The sequence below is a fragment of the Haliaeetus albicilla genome, chromosome 4 (genome assembly GCF_947461875.1).
Source record: "Haliaeetus albicilla chromosome 4, bHalAlb1.1, whole genome shotgun sequence".
Classification (NCBI taxonomy): Eukaryota; Metazoa; Chordata; class Aves; order Accipitriformes; family Accipitridae; genus Haliaeetus; species Haliaeetus albicilla.
The window spans coordinates 52,932,917-52,952,746 of NC_091486.1; the positions used below are offsets into that span (position 1 = coordinate 52,932,917).

The 19,830-nt window shown below is 42.2% G+C and overlaps 1 protein-coding gene and 1 long non-coding RNA gene across 2 annotated transcripts in view; one reads left to right on the forward strand and one right to left on the reverse strand.

Annotated features, from left to right (window-relative positions):
• The window catches only part of LOC138685219 (uncharacterized), a 112,733-nt gene that overhangs the window by 39,427 nt on the left and 53,476 nt on the right, over nt 1-19,830 (forward strand). The window lies entirely within an intron of this gene.
• Nucleotides 255-18,854, reverse strand: TTC34 (tetratricopeptide repeat domain 34). The gene is given in 8 exon segments (XM_069780529.1): nt 255-1,059; nt 6,320-6,534; nt 6,792-7,062; nt 7,967-8,133; nt 12,807-12,999; nt 15,267-15,490; nt 16,988-17,864; nt 18,282-18,854. Coding segments are annotated over 8 exon segments (2,775 nt in total). The 5' UTR covers nt 18,591-18,854; the 3' UTR covers nt 255-540.

Sequence of the window (19,830 nt, forward strand, 5' to 3'; positions counted from 1 at the left end):
TAGATTATGACAAGGGCAGTTCCTTCCATTCAGGAGTGGGTCATCTGAGTGGTTTAACACATATGGTCCTTCACAAACACATTACAAATGTTACTTTTGATGGATCTTTTTGACTGGCCCATAAAAATAAGGCTACTTAATTAACAGTACGTGTTAAAGCTAATCAAATAAATAGCAAAGAAATACATGGTTGTTTTTCATAAACTGCAAGCTATTTGAATGTTTTCCTTCACTATGATTGGAACCCGTGTGTTAGAATTAGTTCAGTTTAGCCAGACAAAACACTTTCTTCACAAGGGGGAGTTTATATACATTCACAATAATTTAAAAGAATACTTAATACTGCAATTTGTCTTTTTCTCATAGCTCTCTTGGTCAGTTTTGTTTCACTACCTGAAACTTTCTACTTCTAATCTTGCTGTATCATGTTCAGTGCCATGTCCATTGCATATTTATTATGAGCTTCTCATCTTTCCCTTATTCTTGCAGCCTCACAAACTAGAAAGCAATCAGACACTGGAAAATCCCAAATCAGATGAATTAATGTATGCTACAGCTTGATGCCTCTCGCTTAAGTCTTGTTTTCAGCTTTTTAAGTTCAGTATTTTTATCAATTTTAAGACCATAGTCTGTGATTTTCCAGGCCTCTTCATAATGCTGCATTTCAAAATTATATTGTGCAATCTTATGAAATGTTTTGGTTAAAATTTCACTGCCAGGGCCATTCATGATGCTGCACAATGCCATAGATTCATCTAACTGCAGTGCTTCAATATACTGCTTAACTGCTGCTTCTTCCTCAGCCACTGACAATAGCAGGTATCCTTTTGAGCAGTGGTCCTCAACACGTGTTTTAAGACTGTTACGGCCATGCTTCTGGATCACTTTCTCCATATCTTTTAAAGCTTTGTCATATTTTTCCAGGTGCATAAGGCAAGCAGCCCTCTGTCGGAGATACCTTGGATTATCTTTGCTTGTCAAGACAGCCAGGGTATAATAACCAAGAGCCTTCTCATAGCAATATTCTTTAATCAGCACATTTCCTTCCTGGGCTGCTACCTGTGGACAGAAAGTTACTTAATATTAGTTATTAAAAGTAAAAAAAAAAAAAAAAAGCATAGAATAACTAGTCTGGACTGGCCACAGGTAGACACAAGACACTAAGAAATTTTGGATACTTTTCAAATGTTGAAATTGCATCTAGTTGGAGAACATATAATTGGCATCTTTTTTGCAAGCAGATATAAAAATCTTGGCTCAATGGGCACTTGCTGTTATCGCTACAGTTTCTGAACCACTCTTCTTTGTTTCTGTATGTTTTGCTAAAAGTTTCTCAGAACACTTCTGAAGTTGTTTACATTCCTTAGGAATGACACATGACCTGAAAACTGAATGGACCAAACTCTAAAAGTAGACAGTGTTCTCTTCATGAAACCAAATTTCTGCCATGGTCTGCTCTAACAGGTGACTACATGGAAACTGCATCTTCTGGTGGATACATAGTTAGCCCCATGTACTGCCCCACAAATATTTGCATGTGCTAATAATGAAGGTTGGTCTCTACTGAAGTTTACCCAAGCTATAGGAAAAAATGGCCAACCGATAGCTTTCCTAATCATTAATCTCAAGTGCAAGTGAACTATCTGCCCTTACCTGAAGGGAAAAACAACAAGAAAACTGAGAAGGCAGAAAGAGCCATATAATTTTTAGGTTCATAAAGGTCAATAAAGAAAACTCCATTAGAAGTATTTGCCTCAAATGGATTTCTCATTATTTCCCTTTATTGGTAATAAACAAAGCTTTTAACATGCTGCAGCAGACCGAATATTTAAGTTACAAACAAGGCTGCCACCAGCAGCTTAGGTCTGCAGAAGGCTGAGCCAAACAAGCTGAGACTTCAAGCACAGGGTAAATGTTTTCATCAGTCTCGATACCACACATTGCCTTTGGACGCTTGTGGCTTCCCAAAATTCAGTTAGCCCAGCCACTGTCTCAGTAGCCACACTGGACAGCTGCTCAGGTCTTCCAGTCTCTTTGTGTCCCTTGTCTTTTTGTTTTGATAGACTTGGATTAGAATTGATTGCTGTTTAATAGAACTAAGGAAAAAAGTTCTGGATGAAATGGATCAATATTGCAGGTCAAGTCTGAGCACCTCGTCTGAGACCAGTGTCATGAAATAATTTAGTCATTCCTAACAGTTTATGAAGAATTCTACCCCAGTTATTTTGCTATAAAGGAGTGTAAAATCCTTTATGTAGTAATATTTATTAGAGTCTCTCAGCTTCCACATACAGAAACAGAGATAGGACTTCTCCTCAAACAGTGTCAATCACTGGCTTTAATATTTCTGGCCATAAATTGTCAGGCAGCCTGTCCAAAAACTTCTTAGATGTCTGTTTCGGTATACATTTAAGAGTAGCAAATTTAGTTTGCCCTTTCAAGTGGTTTTTAAGGCAACTAGTCAATGCAAATGTTGTCTCAGTTGGCAGGATTTTAACAAGGGATCAAGGTGGAATTGCTTCTGCATGTAAGGAGCATCCTCACAAGAGAAGATTTTTTTTTTCCTAGAAATTCTAAAGTTCTAGATCACATTGTTCTAAAGAGCACCATGGGGTTCTTCAAAACGCCTTGTGTTTGTACAGCTAAATTGTAATTTTCAGCCTCTAAAGTGCTTTTTTTTTTTTCTCAGTTGCAGAAGAAAAATACAATTTTTGTTGTTCTACTGAATGACTAATCTAATGCTGAACCCGCTAGTGTGCTAACCAGGATCATTTTGATTTACTGCACCACATACAATATTGCCACTTACTGAGCCACTACTTTGACTTCTTCATATTTCACTGACAGTCCCCAAAGTAAGCAAGCCACAAAATTCTGAAATTCCTGCAGTACTTGGAGGAAAAAGGCACATCTGAGAATAAATAATTCTCTCTCATCTTCATTGATGGAATAAACATGGGCATTAGGCAGCTGGATTCTCTTTTGGCTCTGCCTGACCTAAAGGAACTGAGCTGGGATCCATTTTTGGTGTATAACACAGATGGATTAATTAGCAGCTTACTTGCACATCATCTTCTAAACAAAGATGCATATGAAACGAAGACTTATGGAAAGAAGATATAGGAAGTACATAGAAAGCCAGAAAGATATTGCACAACTGAGTTCAGCTGCTCTCTGCATGTGGCTTTTGAGAAGCACTTTTTTGCTATCAGCCTCATTACAGGTGACTTTGAAAGGCCAAGAGCAGGCTATGTAGTCCACTCACAGATGAACTGTAGTCCATCTTCAAACTTGTCACTTATGGCTTCCAGACTGAAATAATTCTGGTGCCATCTGGAAAGGGCTTGGCAGGCCATAAGTGACCAGGGATTGGACTGCTTCCTGGATTAGGTCTCTGTGACCCTTTCTACCATCTAGTTACTTCATTGTGTGATAAAGGACTGCAAATACACATATTTTTGTTGCATTTTTGGTTCCAGTCCCTAGTGACTAATCTTATGCTGAAATTGACCAAGGTTCAATGTCTTAGAAAGAAAATGAGAAATGGACATGGAATTATGGTCAAGGGTTAGACTCTGAGCAGTAAATACTGGAAGATGGACTGATAAGCACTGAGCTTTGGAGGAAGGTTGGATGTTTTCAGAACAGTTTGGAGCAAGTCTTTCCTTCTTTACCTGGAGACCCTATTTGGGGTCCACGTGCCATGAGAGCATGTGGAATGGCAACTTCTACCTTGGGCTGAGGGTCTAATTCTGACACCGACCATATAGCTTTTGAGACCATTTTTGTACAAGTCAGCTCTGGATATCCTATGGCACATGAACAGCCGCAGAAACTGCAGTCTGAGGATCTGAGCAAGGAGCTAGCAATCAGTCATGCATTTAACCTTTGACATAGGAAACTGAAGGGTTGAAGCTGCACTAGCAGCAAGCAAACTCCCTTCCTCTGACCTTTTGCAGTTTAACAAATCTTTCAGATTCCTATTCCCATGTGGCTTTCCCAGTTGTTTACAAATTTCTCAGCATGGGACCCCTTAGACTATAAATAATGGAAGAATTCTATTGCTTTGTTTTTCATGAAAAACATCAGTACATCAAGGAGCTCTCCTTCCTCCACCCTTTCCTATTCAGCTTATGTAGAATTATTTTTAGCTTTTCAGACCAGACTCCAGGATAATGATGACACATTTCTATAACGCCTGTAATGTCCAAACAGTCTAAAACAATGTGGCAGTAATACTTTTGTGAGTGGAATGCTGAGACTAAGGGCTGAGTGTAAACCACTAAACTCTTCTTTGCTTCAGTTTTCTTTTTTGTGAAATGGAGGTAATGGAAAGAACACCCTCCCCTAGGTTGTAGCTAGGAGCCATGGCAAAGTAAGGCCATCACTGGAGTTTTTTGGGCACTAATTCTGTCTGTAAGCTTTTTCGCTTTTACTGAGATATTCCTTTCACACACAAACTGGAAAAACCTTGCAGGCAAAAGGAAGTGCTACTGGAAAATCCTTTGAGACAACGGGCAGGTGAATTAACCAATTCCTTCCCCACCCCAGCAAAATACATACATATCCCCTTGTCACAAAATACATATAGAAAAAAAAAGTTGTGATTCTGGGCTACTCAGTAATAAAAGTAATCATGCTCAGTAAATCTTTGAAGATTAGCGAATATGGAAAGACTCCCAGGTGCTTGAGTCCAAATGTTTACTCAGCTGAACAAAGGTACAAGATAAAAAAAATTTACTTTTTTGTACTTCCAATGCTGCTTTTGAGTTCCAGTCTTGAAATCAGTCCAGCCACCCCTATTCTCTCAAGTGGCAGAGAAATCTTTCATGATAAATAAGTCACCAGTAAGGAGTTTTATTCTAGACCCTGTTCCACAGCTGCCAAAAAAAGACAGAAATAAAGTGCCTCTCCCATTTTAAAGGTTTCACTAATCTGTGGCACTAGTGAGTTCCTAATACATCAGTGCAGTTTAGGCTGTACAAAAATTAGTTTGTTTGGGGTTTTTTTCTCTCTTTTTTTCTTATTGATAACATAAGAAAATCCCTCCTGCATTTTCTCAGAAAGCAGCACAGGTGGACTTAGCTGTAAGACTTCCATACAGAACCAGTGATGTGGCAGCAAGGGAAATTCAGCTGTAAATCATATCTTCATTTATAGACACTTCCTTAGGGCCTCCATAGACACATTCTTGATTGTACCTTTATCAACTTTATACAGTGAAAGATTGCAAATTGGCTCTAAAATCCTCTTTCCCATAAGACTGTACTTTTTACATTATTCAGAAGAGAGGGGCTCTTTTCTCTGTAATGGGGTATATCAAGGGACTGGTAAATTAATACTTGTTTATATATATCCTCCTGCTGTTTTGCTAAAATACATACAAACTACTCCTTCAAGATGCATTAAGTATATCAGCATGTTGTTTTGTTTTATAACCTGGGAGGAAGCATAACAATATAGCTTCTCACCAGGGTGCACACAATCTACAAATTGAATAAAAGGAAGCAAACTGATTCTCAGAACACGAAGCTTCTGGGTAATCAGAATTGCAGGCGCTTGAGTGAATGTTAAAACTACTCACCATCAATCTGACCTTGCCTGTCTTATTATTGGAGATTCTTTCTCGGAGCTGGATGTACTTTGGGGGAGAAACTTGAAAAAAAAATACTGAAAAATACATACTTGGGTTGACTAGAGCAATGTGCCATTTTTATGTCAAACAGTTTTAGCTAAGAAAACCAATACCAACCTCAAAGGCTAGTCATTTTATAAAAATGTGAATATATTTAAATTTCTAAATGTTACACAAAAGAGCAAAAAGGATTGAAGTATTTAATGTGACTGAATCAGAATCTTCAGTTTCAATTCATCAAGAAAACGAACAAAACACGAATTCCCCTTCCCCAGAAGCCAGCTGTGAGCACTGTGTAACTCATACAGAGTACAATACTAGCAATGATCTTGTTAAATCTCTAGCTGCTGCCCCTCACATCCCCTGCATTTTAGTGTTAGGATTAAACAGGTCTCATGCTAGGGAGACCAACAAGAAATTCACCCGAGTGGTAAGAAGTGGTAATGATGAATTACTAGAGACTGAAGCAAGTTCATTGGAATGAAAGAAGCTTGGATTCAACTCCCTAATCCAGCTGAAGTGAAGGCTGGAAGAAGCAGCCAATTTGTTCCTCGTTCATCTGATAAATGGTCCTCCCACACACTTCTGTTCAAGATAAGGCAGGGAAAATCTCTGCAGCCTACTTTTGCTTCCCATTTCTTTCCCCACTGAATCCACAGATGTGGCATCAAAAAAGGACTGTACCTGAGAGAGATGCTGCTGTTGCTTAGCGTCTATGAAGTTCAGGAGAAACACCAACTCCCTTTCATCTCTTTTAGCTAGGATGCTGAATGAGTGAGCTGCCACTGCCATGTTCTTCTTCTTCAGCTGCAGCACAGCTAGTCTTGCACTAGCAAAGTCATCAGCAAGGGAGTGTCCAAATGCCTCCTGAAGGTGAGCAAGAGCCTCTTCATACCTTCCTGTTGGTTAACGCCAGTACAAGCTATATAACCCATTCCATGTGGAGAAAAAGACAGCAAGAAAACTTCCTAAAGCAGGCTTTAGGTAGCCTGCCCACAGTCCACATCTAAGGGTATTAACTACTTCATACCCTTTCCCAAAACATTTGCAAACTTCTCTTGAAAAGTACAATACACTTGCCATTTAACATTCACTTTCTTTTATTTACTGCTCATTCACTTAGTCTGATCAGCTACATAAAAGAATGGAAACTTACCATTTGCAATCAAAACATCTGTGTAGAAGATGTGATATTGTGGTGCATCCTTGCAAATTTTAATTAGTGCTTTTGCAATCATGAGAAGATCCCTGAGGGCTTCTTCTTTTGAAAGGTCTTTAGTAGCAATGAGCTCAGTTAACATAGTCCTGCCATGCTGAAGGAGCAATTGAGTGATCAACTCTTGGGTTTCAAGCTTTAAAGACAGGATTGCTGGGATCACTACTCCTGCCTCCACCTTCAGCGCCAAGATCAAATCTTGCACCGCCTCCTATGTAAAAACAAGACCAAAAAATGAAATGTTAGCAATAAGTATGTATTGATAATTCATTCTTTCAGGTGCTTTCAGTCCTCTGCTGTCCCACAGGTCATCTGTACACCTTTGGAAGCTCTTTGCTCTTCCCTGTCCTTGTGCTGCATCTTTTCCATTTGCAAAGCTGATATAAGAGCATGAAGACAGGTTTGAATGACTATTTGCAAAGTGTTTTGAACTCCTCAGATTACTATTGAAAAAAATTCTTAGAACAGCAAGAGAGATGCTGTGAATGAGTAAGTGCAAGCAGGATTTGGCTCAGCCAGGATAAACCAGCACAAATCCACACACCCAACTGGAGATGCACCATTTCAAATTCACTGTAGGACTGGTGTGATGTGCAGGTAAAGTGTGAGGCTATTGACCATATTAGAAGCAGATAAACCACGCAAACATCTGACATGATTTCCAGGCAATGATATACTGCAACCTCCAAAGTCCACTGTAACACTAATCACACATATGAGCATTTCACAGATGATGGAGAAGAACTCACTAAACCTTGAAACTGTTCCTTCTTTTTCCTCTTGTTGCAACATTTCATCTAACACAATTTCACTTCATGAAAATGTGAGATCAAATGTAAAGCAGAGTTTGCAGCATTGCAATCAATGAATGGTAGTGAAAGTGAATAAGATCTATGTTTAAAGTTTAGTCTTCCTCTCTCTAGACTTAGGAAAGCAAATCAGTCATGTCAAGTGGACTACTTATATGCCCAGCCAAAACAAGAGCCTTTCACTGCCAAATTCTGTTAGAAACTCTCTTGATTTCAGTGAGTCCATGTCAAAGCCTGTGGTACCTCACACTAACATTGCTTAATACCATCAGAAAAATCATCAGGAAATCAATATAGTGATAATACCTTATGCTGCTTCAGAGCAAGGTAAATGAATCCTCGTCCACTCAGAGCTTGCACGTTCCTAGGGTCCTCCTTTAGGATGGCATTAAAATCAAAAATAGCAGTTTTCTTCTGACCAAGGCGGCCATAACATCGAGCCCTGATGAGAAGGCAATCTTCAGCATAACCACCTGAAGGAGAAAAATGCAGCCATGCTTACCTGAAAGGTCTCACATCTACTGCTCTAAAACAGGGTGCAGTAAATCCCACTGTGTGCAGACCACTAAGCCCCACTGAAGGCCTTCAAAGCAGCTAAGTGAAAATGATGTGGTAGACCTACATGTTGTGTTATGGTGACTGCAGGAATGAAAAGTAAGTACCACTTTATTCAGAGCTGTGGCAAGGGTGGAACAAGAGGGGTGTGCTGGATGGAGGCAAATGTGCTATGGTAAGGAACTGCAATCCACAGATGTGACTGGAAGAAGAATAAGGAGGGTGCTGGAGAGGATATCCATATGAAGCCATAGAAAAATTCTACTCTGCCTGAGGATACCCGATGAAGTACAATGACAGTACTTAAGTGGTAGTTTCCTTTATTTTTGTTGCCAGTGGAATTCCTATTGCATACTATCAGTTCTGAGTTGAAAGGAAAAAAACATGAATCTATGTCAGGTTGGTTTCCAAAACACAGTACTGTATCAGTTAAGTGTCCTGCTGAGGCTAGCAGAATTCCGTCAAAGAATGAATTTTCACTGCTGAAGTCTTGCAAGTGTTTTTTGGTATGTGTTACAAGGCTACTCTGTCGTTCTAGGTCTTGTGGTGTACATGTCAATGTCATTCTGCAGAGAAATGGTGAGTTGTGGTTTCAGTGTTGCTGCTCAGGACTGGAGTTCAATGTTTAGTTTTGCTTCAAAATTCCTATCTAACCTCAGAAAAAGCACTCAGTTTCTTTCTATGTCATCATCTAACTTGGGAGACACATCTTTCATGGCTGGTTGGGATAATTTCAATATGTTTGATGCAAGCCACAGAAATGTTAATGGGACATAGAGACAAAGCAGTTTGGGTGTTATGCTAGCCTAATACCTATGTCAGCCTAAAAGCTTTCCCACACAACCAGCAGGCCTACCCACCAATGTGAATGTGAACCTGGTCTTTCTCTCTGTGATATAAAGCTAGCCATGTTTCTCACTTATGGATGGCTGACAGCAGAACCAGTGTATCTTCATACTTGCTCTGTAGGCCACCAAGGAACGGGCAAGCCTGGACCAATAAAAAAGTCTGGGCAGCAGTATGTGCGAAGAAGCCTTTTCAGGGCATGTATTTTGCTACTAAGATGAATTTTTCAAAAAAGAAAGATTACGCATGTTATAAACAGAAGAACCAGTTCTGGAAATAGCTAAAAATATGTATGTATATTTATATTTACAGGAAGAAAAAAAAATAATTCTAACAGTGACTTAAGGAAAGAAAGGGCACTTTGCTGAGAGCAGTTGTATGGCTGCAATTTGATTTATAACTGTAACTGCCCTACCGTGACTCAACTCTAACTTTCCAGACATGAACAGGAACCATACTGTGCCAGGCACACCAAAAACACAGGCCCCACTTCAAAGAGTCTTCAGTCTAGCTAAACATGCTAAAAGAACATTGTAATAAAAAATTGAATGAGTGGAAAAGGTAACAGAATGAAAATCATAAAATTACATTGCTCAACTAGCTTAAAAGCTTCCTGGTTTCTAATAGAAACAAATATACATGTCCATCAACACTGTCTCTCCTGAAATATCCATGACTGCTTTTCTGATTACCTCAGGGTCTCAGCAAAAGTGGGTCTTCTCAGAATAGCCAAAGGAAGCAAAAGGAGTGGCCCACAATTATTAAGCACTCAACCTTCCCACACAGGCAAATTTGTTTTCTACCTTCTCTGGGATACCTAGACTCAGCCAGCTAAGAGCATAGAGAAATTCTGTGTTTGTCAGTTGTCATGAAACTACTTCTATCAATTTTTGAGGTCTGGAAAGCTTTGCCCTTTGTTATTCTGCCTTAAAGTCTTCCATGCATTTTCACAGGGACCGCTAAAAGACAGCATTGTGATGCTGCTCTGGAAAGCAGCAAAAGGAAGATAAGGCTATCATAAAAGGGAACGTCTTCATATCCCCAAATCTGTCCCTCCACCACACCTTTCTCCCTCATCTTAGGATCTGAGCTGGATTAGGATCAAATTCATTAGAAAGAATCCTTGGAGACTTTACTATAATGGAATGGGAGCAGCACAAATGAGGGAAGAAAGCTCTAGGAGAAAAATATGTGAGATGGGGGCACAAGGCCATTTGGCTGTTTTAATGAAGTGGAGTCAGAAGGTACACATGGTTTTGAATAAAACAGTAATCCAGATGGGACTGACTAATTTACTGTGACACTTAATATGTACTGGGATTTGTGATACTAAGATTCTTTTTTCTCTGCTTTCATATAAGTGCTGCCCAAATAAACACATATAGTTGACAATGAAAATCATGGTCCATTCATTCACTGGTTACAGAGCATATATCTTTCCGCCACCCACATGCCCCTTCCTTTCAAGACAATTTTGATAAGGATCTTAATACGCCCAGGGTTGCAATCAATAACTGTGGCATCCCAATAATGGATGATAAATCAGCAGTGCCACTGTAAATACTTTTTCATAGGGAGGTCAGCAAATTCAGCATCTTGCACAGCTGCCTGCAGAGATGAGCCAGCAGACAGGCTCCTAGCAATTCTTTTACAGTAATGAGGCTTTTTCTCCTTCCTGATATGCTCCAAAACTTCTGTACCAAAGGTTATTATTGCTCTGGAGCTCTACCAGTTGGCTCCTATAAAGACAATATCTATTTCTTAACAAGCATCTGTTCTAGCAGGTGGGGAGTTGATAAGCTGGAATGCATGGGCTGTGAAATGGAACCATCTCAAAGCAATTAACAGGGTTTTTCTTCCATTTTCATAAACCAATCTCTCTTCTTCTCAGTGCTGCTGTCATAACATTTGCTCAGAGTGAAAGGCAAATTTCCATACAAACATGGTTTTACTTGGAACATGCCAGAAGCATTTCCATGTTAGTCTGATCTCTCTCCTTAGGAAAAGCTAGGATAATGATGTACGTAAGTGGGTGCATTCACTCTTTGGCACTGGAACTACACATTCATTGGTGTATTGGAACAAGAAGGCAGGTTGTCTGCTGCCATGACTGTATTTACAGAGTGTTCATTCTGATGAAACAGGAGGTACCAAATAAATATCATTGGTAGGAAGGTTTTCAGTGTACTAATTGATGTAACAAACTAAGGCTGAAACAGGGGAGCCTTCTACACTGCTTGTCTAAAATGGGCTGAAGCTGGCTCTGTTTCAGTAGCTTTTCCAAATTACTTACCAGCTAGCATCTCCTCTAAAAGTTACTGAAACAAAGAGGATGAAGGCTTCTTTCTTCCGAAAGGGGGATTTCCTTCATCTAGATGATTTTGCAAAGTGTCTCCTCAGTCACACTCTTTCAAGGACTAATTGCTCACAGGGATCAAATTCCCCTCTCATTTATCACAAGTTTGGCTTTGATCTTTTTAGGAAACAATTTTACTGCATTTTCAAAGAAGCTCTCATATCTTTCTAGATAAAGTTTAATTTTCTGGGGAAACATTTCCAAAAACGTCCAACCTAGCAGCTGGACAACAGGATCAAAAAGCCCTGGCTTCTCTTGACATTACCAGGCTTCAGGCTCACCTGTGTGCAGTTACTCACTGAAAAATCAAGTTTTATAGAAGGAAAAATAATTCTGTAGGAGTTCCTTGAGACTTTTCCCTGTATTTTGAGCATGTATGTTGCTGCGATAAAACAGCCTCCCTACATTAAGTATGGAAGAATCCCCCTGCCATTCTGCTTTTCCTTTATCAATGGAATAACAGCATTACACTGCTTGTCCTAAAAGGGTCTTTTTTTAAAACCACAATAAAGAAGGAAAGCTTGGCAAACAAAAAGGAAAATAATCTAATGGCTCTGAGAAGATAGCACTGATAACATTAAAGCATGTAGTTTGTTCAACATCGCAGCTGTACTTGTGAGAAAATCTGTGACCATGCATATGAAAAAAATCATGGTTACAGATCAGTTTGTCTAGACCAATTACTCAGAAGCAACTTATAGCAACTGAACAGTAAGTGTAGTCTGATGTTTGGTAGCAGGTCTACCAAAACAAAAGACTCTAAAGTGTAAAGAAGGTAAATATTTTGTCTCCTGTACACATTACATTTCTGGAGCGGGAGAAAGTGGGAAACGATTAGATCAGAAATTTCAAACCACCAGCTGGAAATAGATGAGTTCAGGATGTTAAGGATCTTTTCCAAGTTATGAAGGAATTATGGGTTCTTTGTGTCGATATGACCCAGTTAGGGTGGTTTATGCCTGAACTTAACTTTTAGCATGTAAGCAATGCAATTTAAAATAATCCTCAGCTGTGGTCCAGGAGGATTTCATGTGCTAAACAACAGAATAAAATCACATGCTGGGCTTTCTCGACAGGTGAGGAAAAGGGGCTGATGTCCTTGTAGAACTGAACTGAACTGAACAGAACACTTGAAACTCCTACCAAGTAGTTCACAAGCTACTTATGGGACAGAAAGAATGTTTACTGTTTCATTACACTATTTCATGATCCAGATGAGTTGCTACTTTAAACAAATTTTATCCCGCTCTTCACCTGCCTTTGTAAGTCTACTGTTTCAGTCTTCTCATCGGGGAGATGATAGATGGGAATTGGTTGGACATGCTTGCCTACCCACTGATCTGATTTCCCATAGAAATAAATCTCCTATCAGTATCTTGATAACCCTACCTGAAGCAATGATGGCAAAGGAAAGGTAGGCAATGGCCTCTTTGATGTCAGCATCCTCCTGTTTGTTCTTCAGGATGGTCAGTGCTCTGAAATGGCAGTGAGTTTGCATCAGCTTCCGGTCTTCATCTTTGAAAATGTCCATGATTGGCAGGAGGCAGGAGGTATCTCCGATTCTGATCACTTTCTTTAGCAGCTTAACAATGTGAGAGAAAAAGGCAGAAGAGAAAGATTGGCATGAAAAGATAAATCAAGTCATGCTAAAGCTGGAAACATTACTGTCTGGTGAGACAAGTATGCTCTTATCCAGTGCTTCCCCATGCTTCACTGGGGTTTCAGCCAGCCACGGTCCAGCCAAGGACCATGAATCTCTTTTACTTAACTTCTCAGCTGGCCCTAGTGTAAATGTATGTTGGAGAAAACGTTAATTCTTATCTTTTCTCACCAGCACTTCAGCTGTAGAAATCATTCTGGGGAAATAAATAATGCTGCCTTGCTTACTTTGGGCAGCATCTGTTCCAGACTGACAGTTAACTGTTTTTATAAATACAGCTGAACCACAGGATGATTGCCCCAAAGAGAGAAAGTTTCTGTGGAACAGAAGGATTCCAGTGACCCCTTCTGACTGTGAAATTGAAACCAGTGACTTAATAGAAAATCAGTGAAGTGCTGTGCCTTTCTTTTAGCCTTTCTCTGTTGGGAATCTGGGAAGAGTACAGACTCAAATCCACAAACCACTGCCCTCCTGGAAAAGAGTCTTGCCTGACATATGGTATCTTTGCCTCCATTCACTAGACCGAAAATCTCCAAGCACTTTTTAACTACATTTCTTAAGGAAAAGAATCAAAAGGTGTTTCCCCCAGTAAAGCAAATGTGCTTAGCAGGTACTCATTATTCAAATTTGAGCCAGAGAAGCCAGGACAAGAACAAAGTTATCTTGATGCACCAGACTTATCTATTGAACTTACTACTTTCTCTATTTTTATTAATAAATACAAGTGTCTGGATGCTGACAGGCAGGTGGGACAAAAACATTTTGAAGAGAAATTTTCAGTGACATATATGTTCCATCTAGAAATTGTAGCAGAAGCCGCAGATAGGAATCCAGCTTCCAAGGGCAGCCTATGGACTCTAATCAAGTCATGTCATTCATTAATAGCCTTCCCAAAAGCAGCAAATTATACAAAACTTCTATTTTTCATAGGGAGTAGTGAAGTGGTGACAATAAAACCTTTCTCTTTATGGCTAGCAGAATTTATACGGGATTTTAAAAAATGCAATAGTTCCCTCTGATGGCAGAACCTGGTAATTCAACTTTGTAATCCTTGGTAGGAGAATCAACATGTTGGAATCTCTTTCATGGTTTCAAGCACAAGTCATTAGCCACTAAAGAAAGAAAACTGCAGACTGATATTTGAGCTTCTGGTTTTGTGCCCCCCCCCCCCCCCCCCCCCCCCGCTGCATTAGGATAATTAGTTAGGTAGTAGTTCTGCCTTCTTTTCTCTAGGGGAAAATTACCAATCCCATCAATATTGTCACCAGGGGCAGGATGTTCAGTCATGCTCTGCCTAGTTAAAGTCTCTGATGAAAAGTGCCGTTAAATAGCATGTGATAAATGGGCGGTATTTAGCGAGGAGTCCTTGTGTGGCCTGTGCTAGAGACAGAAAGTCCTACTTATGAGACCTGTATTTAGATCTTAAAAGTTCTGCTAGAGGTTGAACAACCTAAACCTCACGTGAGCTCTGAGTTTCACTGTGTCAACAGTCCTCACTGTTGCTATTTATGGAGCTTCTAACAACAAACTGTTTAGTTTTAAAATGGAAACACATATGAACCACTGAGCATGACAATGTAATTTGTAATTTCATTGCAGTCTGGGAAAAGCAGTATTAAGTGAGGTCAAATGCAGTTATTCAGAAGGGAATGACCCTGAAGATGAAACTTTGCACTGCCCTGAACCACAGCAAAGTTGTTTCAATTTAAAAATTACCTAGCAAGCAGGGAGGTTAGTTTTTTATGAAAGTCACCAAGTTTTCTTAGCATTTCCTGTCTTTTTCAAAGACCTCTGCCCAGCTTACCAACATTCCTGAGAAATGTCTTGAAGGACAGGTTGGGGTAGGTGCAGCCCCACTGGAAAACCCGTCACAGGTTGTGTGATGGGGTGGGTTCCAACTTTGCGCCATGTGATGAGGTGGCCTCACAGGGCAGCTTGTACCCGGAGCCTTACAGTTGTCATGTAACACTGAGGAGCAGGAGACAAGTAGAGCACTGTGCTGGGAAACTGAAACCTTGGAACACCTTGGGTGTCCTTGGAACACCCTCTGGCAAGCCTATGCCTCTGAAGTGGTCCCTCTTAAGTTCTACCATGCATCTTCTATATCAGCCAAAAGGGTTGTTAACCCTCTTCACCATATCCATCACTGATCGCTTTCTCATTCTCTCTGCTAGCCAGGTCCTCCTTACCTGGTTGCCATCATACATGAAACCTTTCTTCAATTGCAGAAGCGCGAGTCTAACCAGGATGGGAGACCTTTGTGGATTCCTGGAGAGTGCTAGCAAGAGGAGCCTGTGAGCTTCTTCTACACGGCCCATCTGGTACAGGGCATCAGCACAAAGGATCCGTGATGCTTCATCGGAAGCGTCCAGCTCCACCAAGAGGGAAGCCAGCTGGTAAACCCCAGGGGCATCTCTGGAGGAAAAAAAAGAAGAAGAAAAAGGGAAAGACCACCTTCAAGGAAAAAAATGTTAATGAGAGTAACAGAGCCTCTTTGTCTCACCTGGAAGCTAAGAAGCAGGTTATCAGTCCAGTATCAAAATGGATGATACATTTTACCATATTCAGCATCACAGATATCTCTGCTGCTTAATTCCATAATCATAATCCCTCTTTATAAAAACATGTTTTTAAGCAGTTGTGGCTCTAAAGAAAGGTTGACAAATAATGATTCATATCTGTGATTGCAGCTGATATGACAATGGGAAACAGGAAAAAGTAACAGTGACAGTGAAAAAAAAATAATCATAATTTCTAATGAAGAGCTGCATGTTAAAATTTGCATGGACTCATGAACTGTGTTAATAGGTAGCTGCTTGTTCCAGAAGCAGTGACCTGTGTCTAAGGGGGTTTGTGTTTGTGCCCTGATCTGCCAGTGCAACACTGAATGAGTTAATACATTTTTCTGTCCTTCAGTTATACCACTGGAGTGCAGGCCCCAAGTACTGGGTGTGAAATGTGCATCATGCAACTGCAGAAAAAGGCCATAATAGTACTTAAATTATTAAGAGACTAAAATATGGGAATCACTTGTAAAGAGCAGCCACCTGAGATGAACTTTCACGTGCTGTTTCCCACTTCAAATTTTCAAGTTTTCTCCTGAAATACTAGTATTTCACATGAGGAAAAAATGAGAAAGTAACATAAAAATTCGGTTTTGGAGAAAATGGATAACTTTTCCTGGCCTGGTATGAGACAAAACTTTGAAAATGAAACACTGAAATTTTTAGATTTAAATAGCAGCTTGTTTTATGTAGGAAGAAATAAAAAAACTAATAAAGATACTACTTTGATGAGCAATCTTTTCTGATCTTTAGAAAGGCGATTTTAAGTATTAAAACCTCAAAGTCCCTCTGTTACACCTTGTTCTGCCTTCAGACTCAGGTTTTAATGGATTTAGCCAGAATAGTTTGGTGGTCTTGTCTCAAATCTCCCAGCCTTAAGTATGACATTAATATGGTTAGCGTTGAAAAAAGAATGTGGATTGCTAGCACCAAGTATGTGCACAGTAGCACCTCAGCTCTGTCTTGGAAGGACACTTTCTAGGGTCTTGGTATTTCATGGCCTACCAAATCCTTCAGTTCAGAGCTGAGAGTGAAAGGAGCCAGCTAGCACGAACGATTCTGTTTTCTTATGGGTGTATCTACTCCTGTAGAGGAGAAACCTCTGTCATATTCCCTCTAGCATTTTGTGCACTCCTAGCTTAGGCCAATGGGTTTATCACAGATAAACTTCCATAGAAAGATTGAGCTGATTTGGCTACGTGGATCCTATTGCATTCTGACATACCAGCAAAACAACATTTTGCTGGAATAACCACACCCATGCAGTTTTATTTCAACCTGTTATGTTAATTAGGAATTTCAAAAGGGTCTCTCTACCAAGCAAGTACTCTCTCTACCACTCAAGCTGCTCTCTTTCTGTTAGGAATCTGCACAGCTCTGTTTCTTTTTCTGCCCACAGGCTGAACTGCCTCCTGCGTACCTCTTCTTCTGCAGCATCTTCTGTCCTTCTTCTTGGAGAACTTTTAGCAGCAGTCCTCTTTGGTTCCATGGCACATAGGACTTGATTGTGAAGATGGTTTCTTCCAGCTTTAACTGGCAAGCTGTGATATAATCCAGGGCTGTCAAGTAATGGCTGCCACCAGAAATCCGGATAAGTCCACGCCCACATAAGGCTTTAATACAGCTGTTAGGATGTGGGGAATCATGCTCAATGACCTTTTGAAAGTCCTGCAGGGCTTGCTGATGGTCATGAGCGTGGAGGGAGCAGAATCCTCGCAATGCTAAGAGAGTATTGTAGTAAGTTTTCTGTTCTGCTGCCAAGAGGTGGTCACAGATGTCCAGGGCAGTTCTGATGTGTCCACGCAGGAGATAGCAGTCTGCTAGCCGAACACTGAGCTCACGTTTGGACCCTGGGGAGATCTGAAGGAGGAACTGGACTGTCTGGATGACAGAAGGGAGCAGTTCAGTACCATGATTGCCTCTGAGTTCAGTCCGAGTACGCACAGCCTCCCTGAATGCTGCAAACTTCATCTCCAGGACAGTTCTAGCCTGTTCTTCTATCCTCTCAGTGTCATGTGGTGAGAAGAGCTCTTCAAAGTGTTTCATTGCCTGGGCAGGGGTTGCTGCAAAGGCTTCCGCTAAATCCTGAATCATTTCCTGCATCCGTCCACCCAAGAAGAAATATGCAGCAGCCCGTTCCAAGAGCAGACCCAAAGCTTTCTCATCTCTGAGATTATCAGCTGAGAAGTCCTTGAGGGCCTTGCTACAAACTGCCACACACTCCTCAAATTTGCTTTTCTTAAAGAGGTAAGCTGCCTGAGCCCTGCAAACCCAGATATCATCCGGTGCCACTGCAGACAGAAAGTCATAGCAGTTGCCCAGCCACTGGTCCAAGGAACTGCAGTCAGGGCTTTCTTTCTGGTATGTTGAGACATAATTAGAGAAGGCCTGGATGACCCGTGGCAGGTGTTCCCTCTGCCTAGTACACACATAGGCCACTGCCTCAGCCCGATGCATCACAAAGGCTTGGATATAGTCCGCAACTCCCTTCCTAACTTGTGTCCCTGACAGCAGCCATGCTAATGCCCTCAGCAGCAGCAGTTCCATTGAATACTTAGGGTTAGCCTTGAGCAGGGTATTGCATTTACTCACTACCTCCTCTGAGCATCCTCGCCTGAGCAGGGTCTCCAGGTTATATACTGTGGACACTACATTGTCAGGACTTAAGCTGGAGAGAAAGATGGCAGCTATTCCCACACTGAGGGAAACAACGGCCAAGTTCTTGCTCTGAATCTTGGGAATCTGATTCTTGCCTTTGCACCACATCTCCAGAGTGGCTATCACTTTCTCCCAGAGCCCTCTGTCTAAGGAGTTCACTTTCTGTACTGCTGTGGGGGCACTGCAGCTGAAGGCAGCTGTGTAGAAAGCAGTGGCTATTGGTAACTCCTGCTGGGCGAGATGGTGGTCCCCTTCTTTGCAGAGCAGTGCAGCAAGCTCCTGAGGTGACATTTTCTGCAATTGTATCTTTGCCAAGCAGCATCACATGTGTAATGTGGCTAGTGCCTATAAAACAAAAAATTGGCAACATGAGGGCCTGTGGAACACAGGTGTTTTTGCTCGGGGGTAGCTTTCCAGCTGACAGACATAAGCAAGCCTAGGTGCTGCAAAAAGCCAGGGTTTTGTCATTGACAGGCTTACTGGGGAGCAAAGCCACGAGAAGAAACTCTACAGAGGTTCTCAGCCCACAGCCATGCTGGAAAGCCGCCACACAGCCTTGTCAGTGGTCCCTACCTCATTGACCATCCAGGACATGGGGCTGGGGGGCCTACTGGGCTTTGTCCTCCCTGGCTGAGATGTCTGCCTGATAAATTTTTAATCATCAGACGGCACGTCAGTGCTGGCGGCGGACAAGGAGGAGACAGAATAGCACCTTGATACTTTGCCCACCACTTGCCTCCCCCCCAGCCTTGGAGAGGCAGGAAAGGGAGAAGAAGATTTGCACCTTTCTACCCCCCGGGAACCAGCGGGAATGATGCGGTTTAGCGTGAAAACCCGAGCTCCAGAGCCGGTCGCTGGGCCCCGCACCACCTGAGGCCTAGCCCTCCCGGTGAGGGGCCCTCAGGAGCACCGGCCATGGCCGGCGGGAAGCGGCTGCGCGGCCAGCGCAAGGGCGGAGGGCACAAGTACCTGAGAGCGGGCGTCGGTGGGAGCTCCTGAGGCGAGGCGAGCTGAGGTGAGGCGAAGCGAAGCATTCGGGGACGGGACGGAGAGCAGGGGCCGGGTCAGGCAGGCGCCCTGTTGCCTGGAGACCGCAAACGCTGCCCCGGCTCCGCTGCCGGCGGGCGGGCAGGGCAGCGGGCAACCGGCCGTAGGCCTGAGGGCCGGCGGGGAGCCGTACCGCCCGCCTGACGGCGCCGGGGCTTTGCCTCCCCGCCCCGTCCTCCCCGCAGCGAGGGCGGCCTGTGAGGAAGGCGGGCCTGCGGTTGTTCGTACCGGGCGTTTCCGCCTCGGGGTGGCCTCGGGGTGGGCCCTCCGGCCTGGCGGTGCGGTTCGGGGTGGGCTGTGTTGGCTCAAAGTGAGTTTTTCTGTCCGTGAGAGGCCGTCCTGGCTGCAAAGGGGCATGGGGCTGGAAGGGGGTGGCCGGGAAAAGAAACCGTTACCTGAGGAAAAATAAAGCAGGTCCCTTGACCCTCGGTGGGGCGAGGTAAAGTGCATTAGTTACCACAAGCAGCAAACTCCTGTCTGTGGC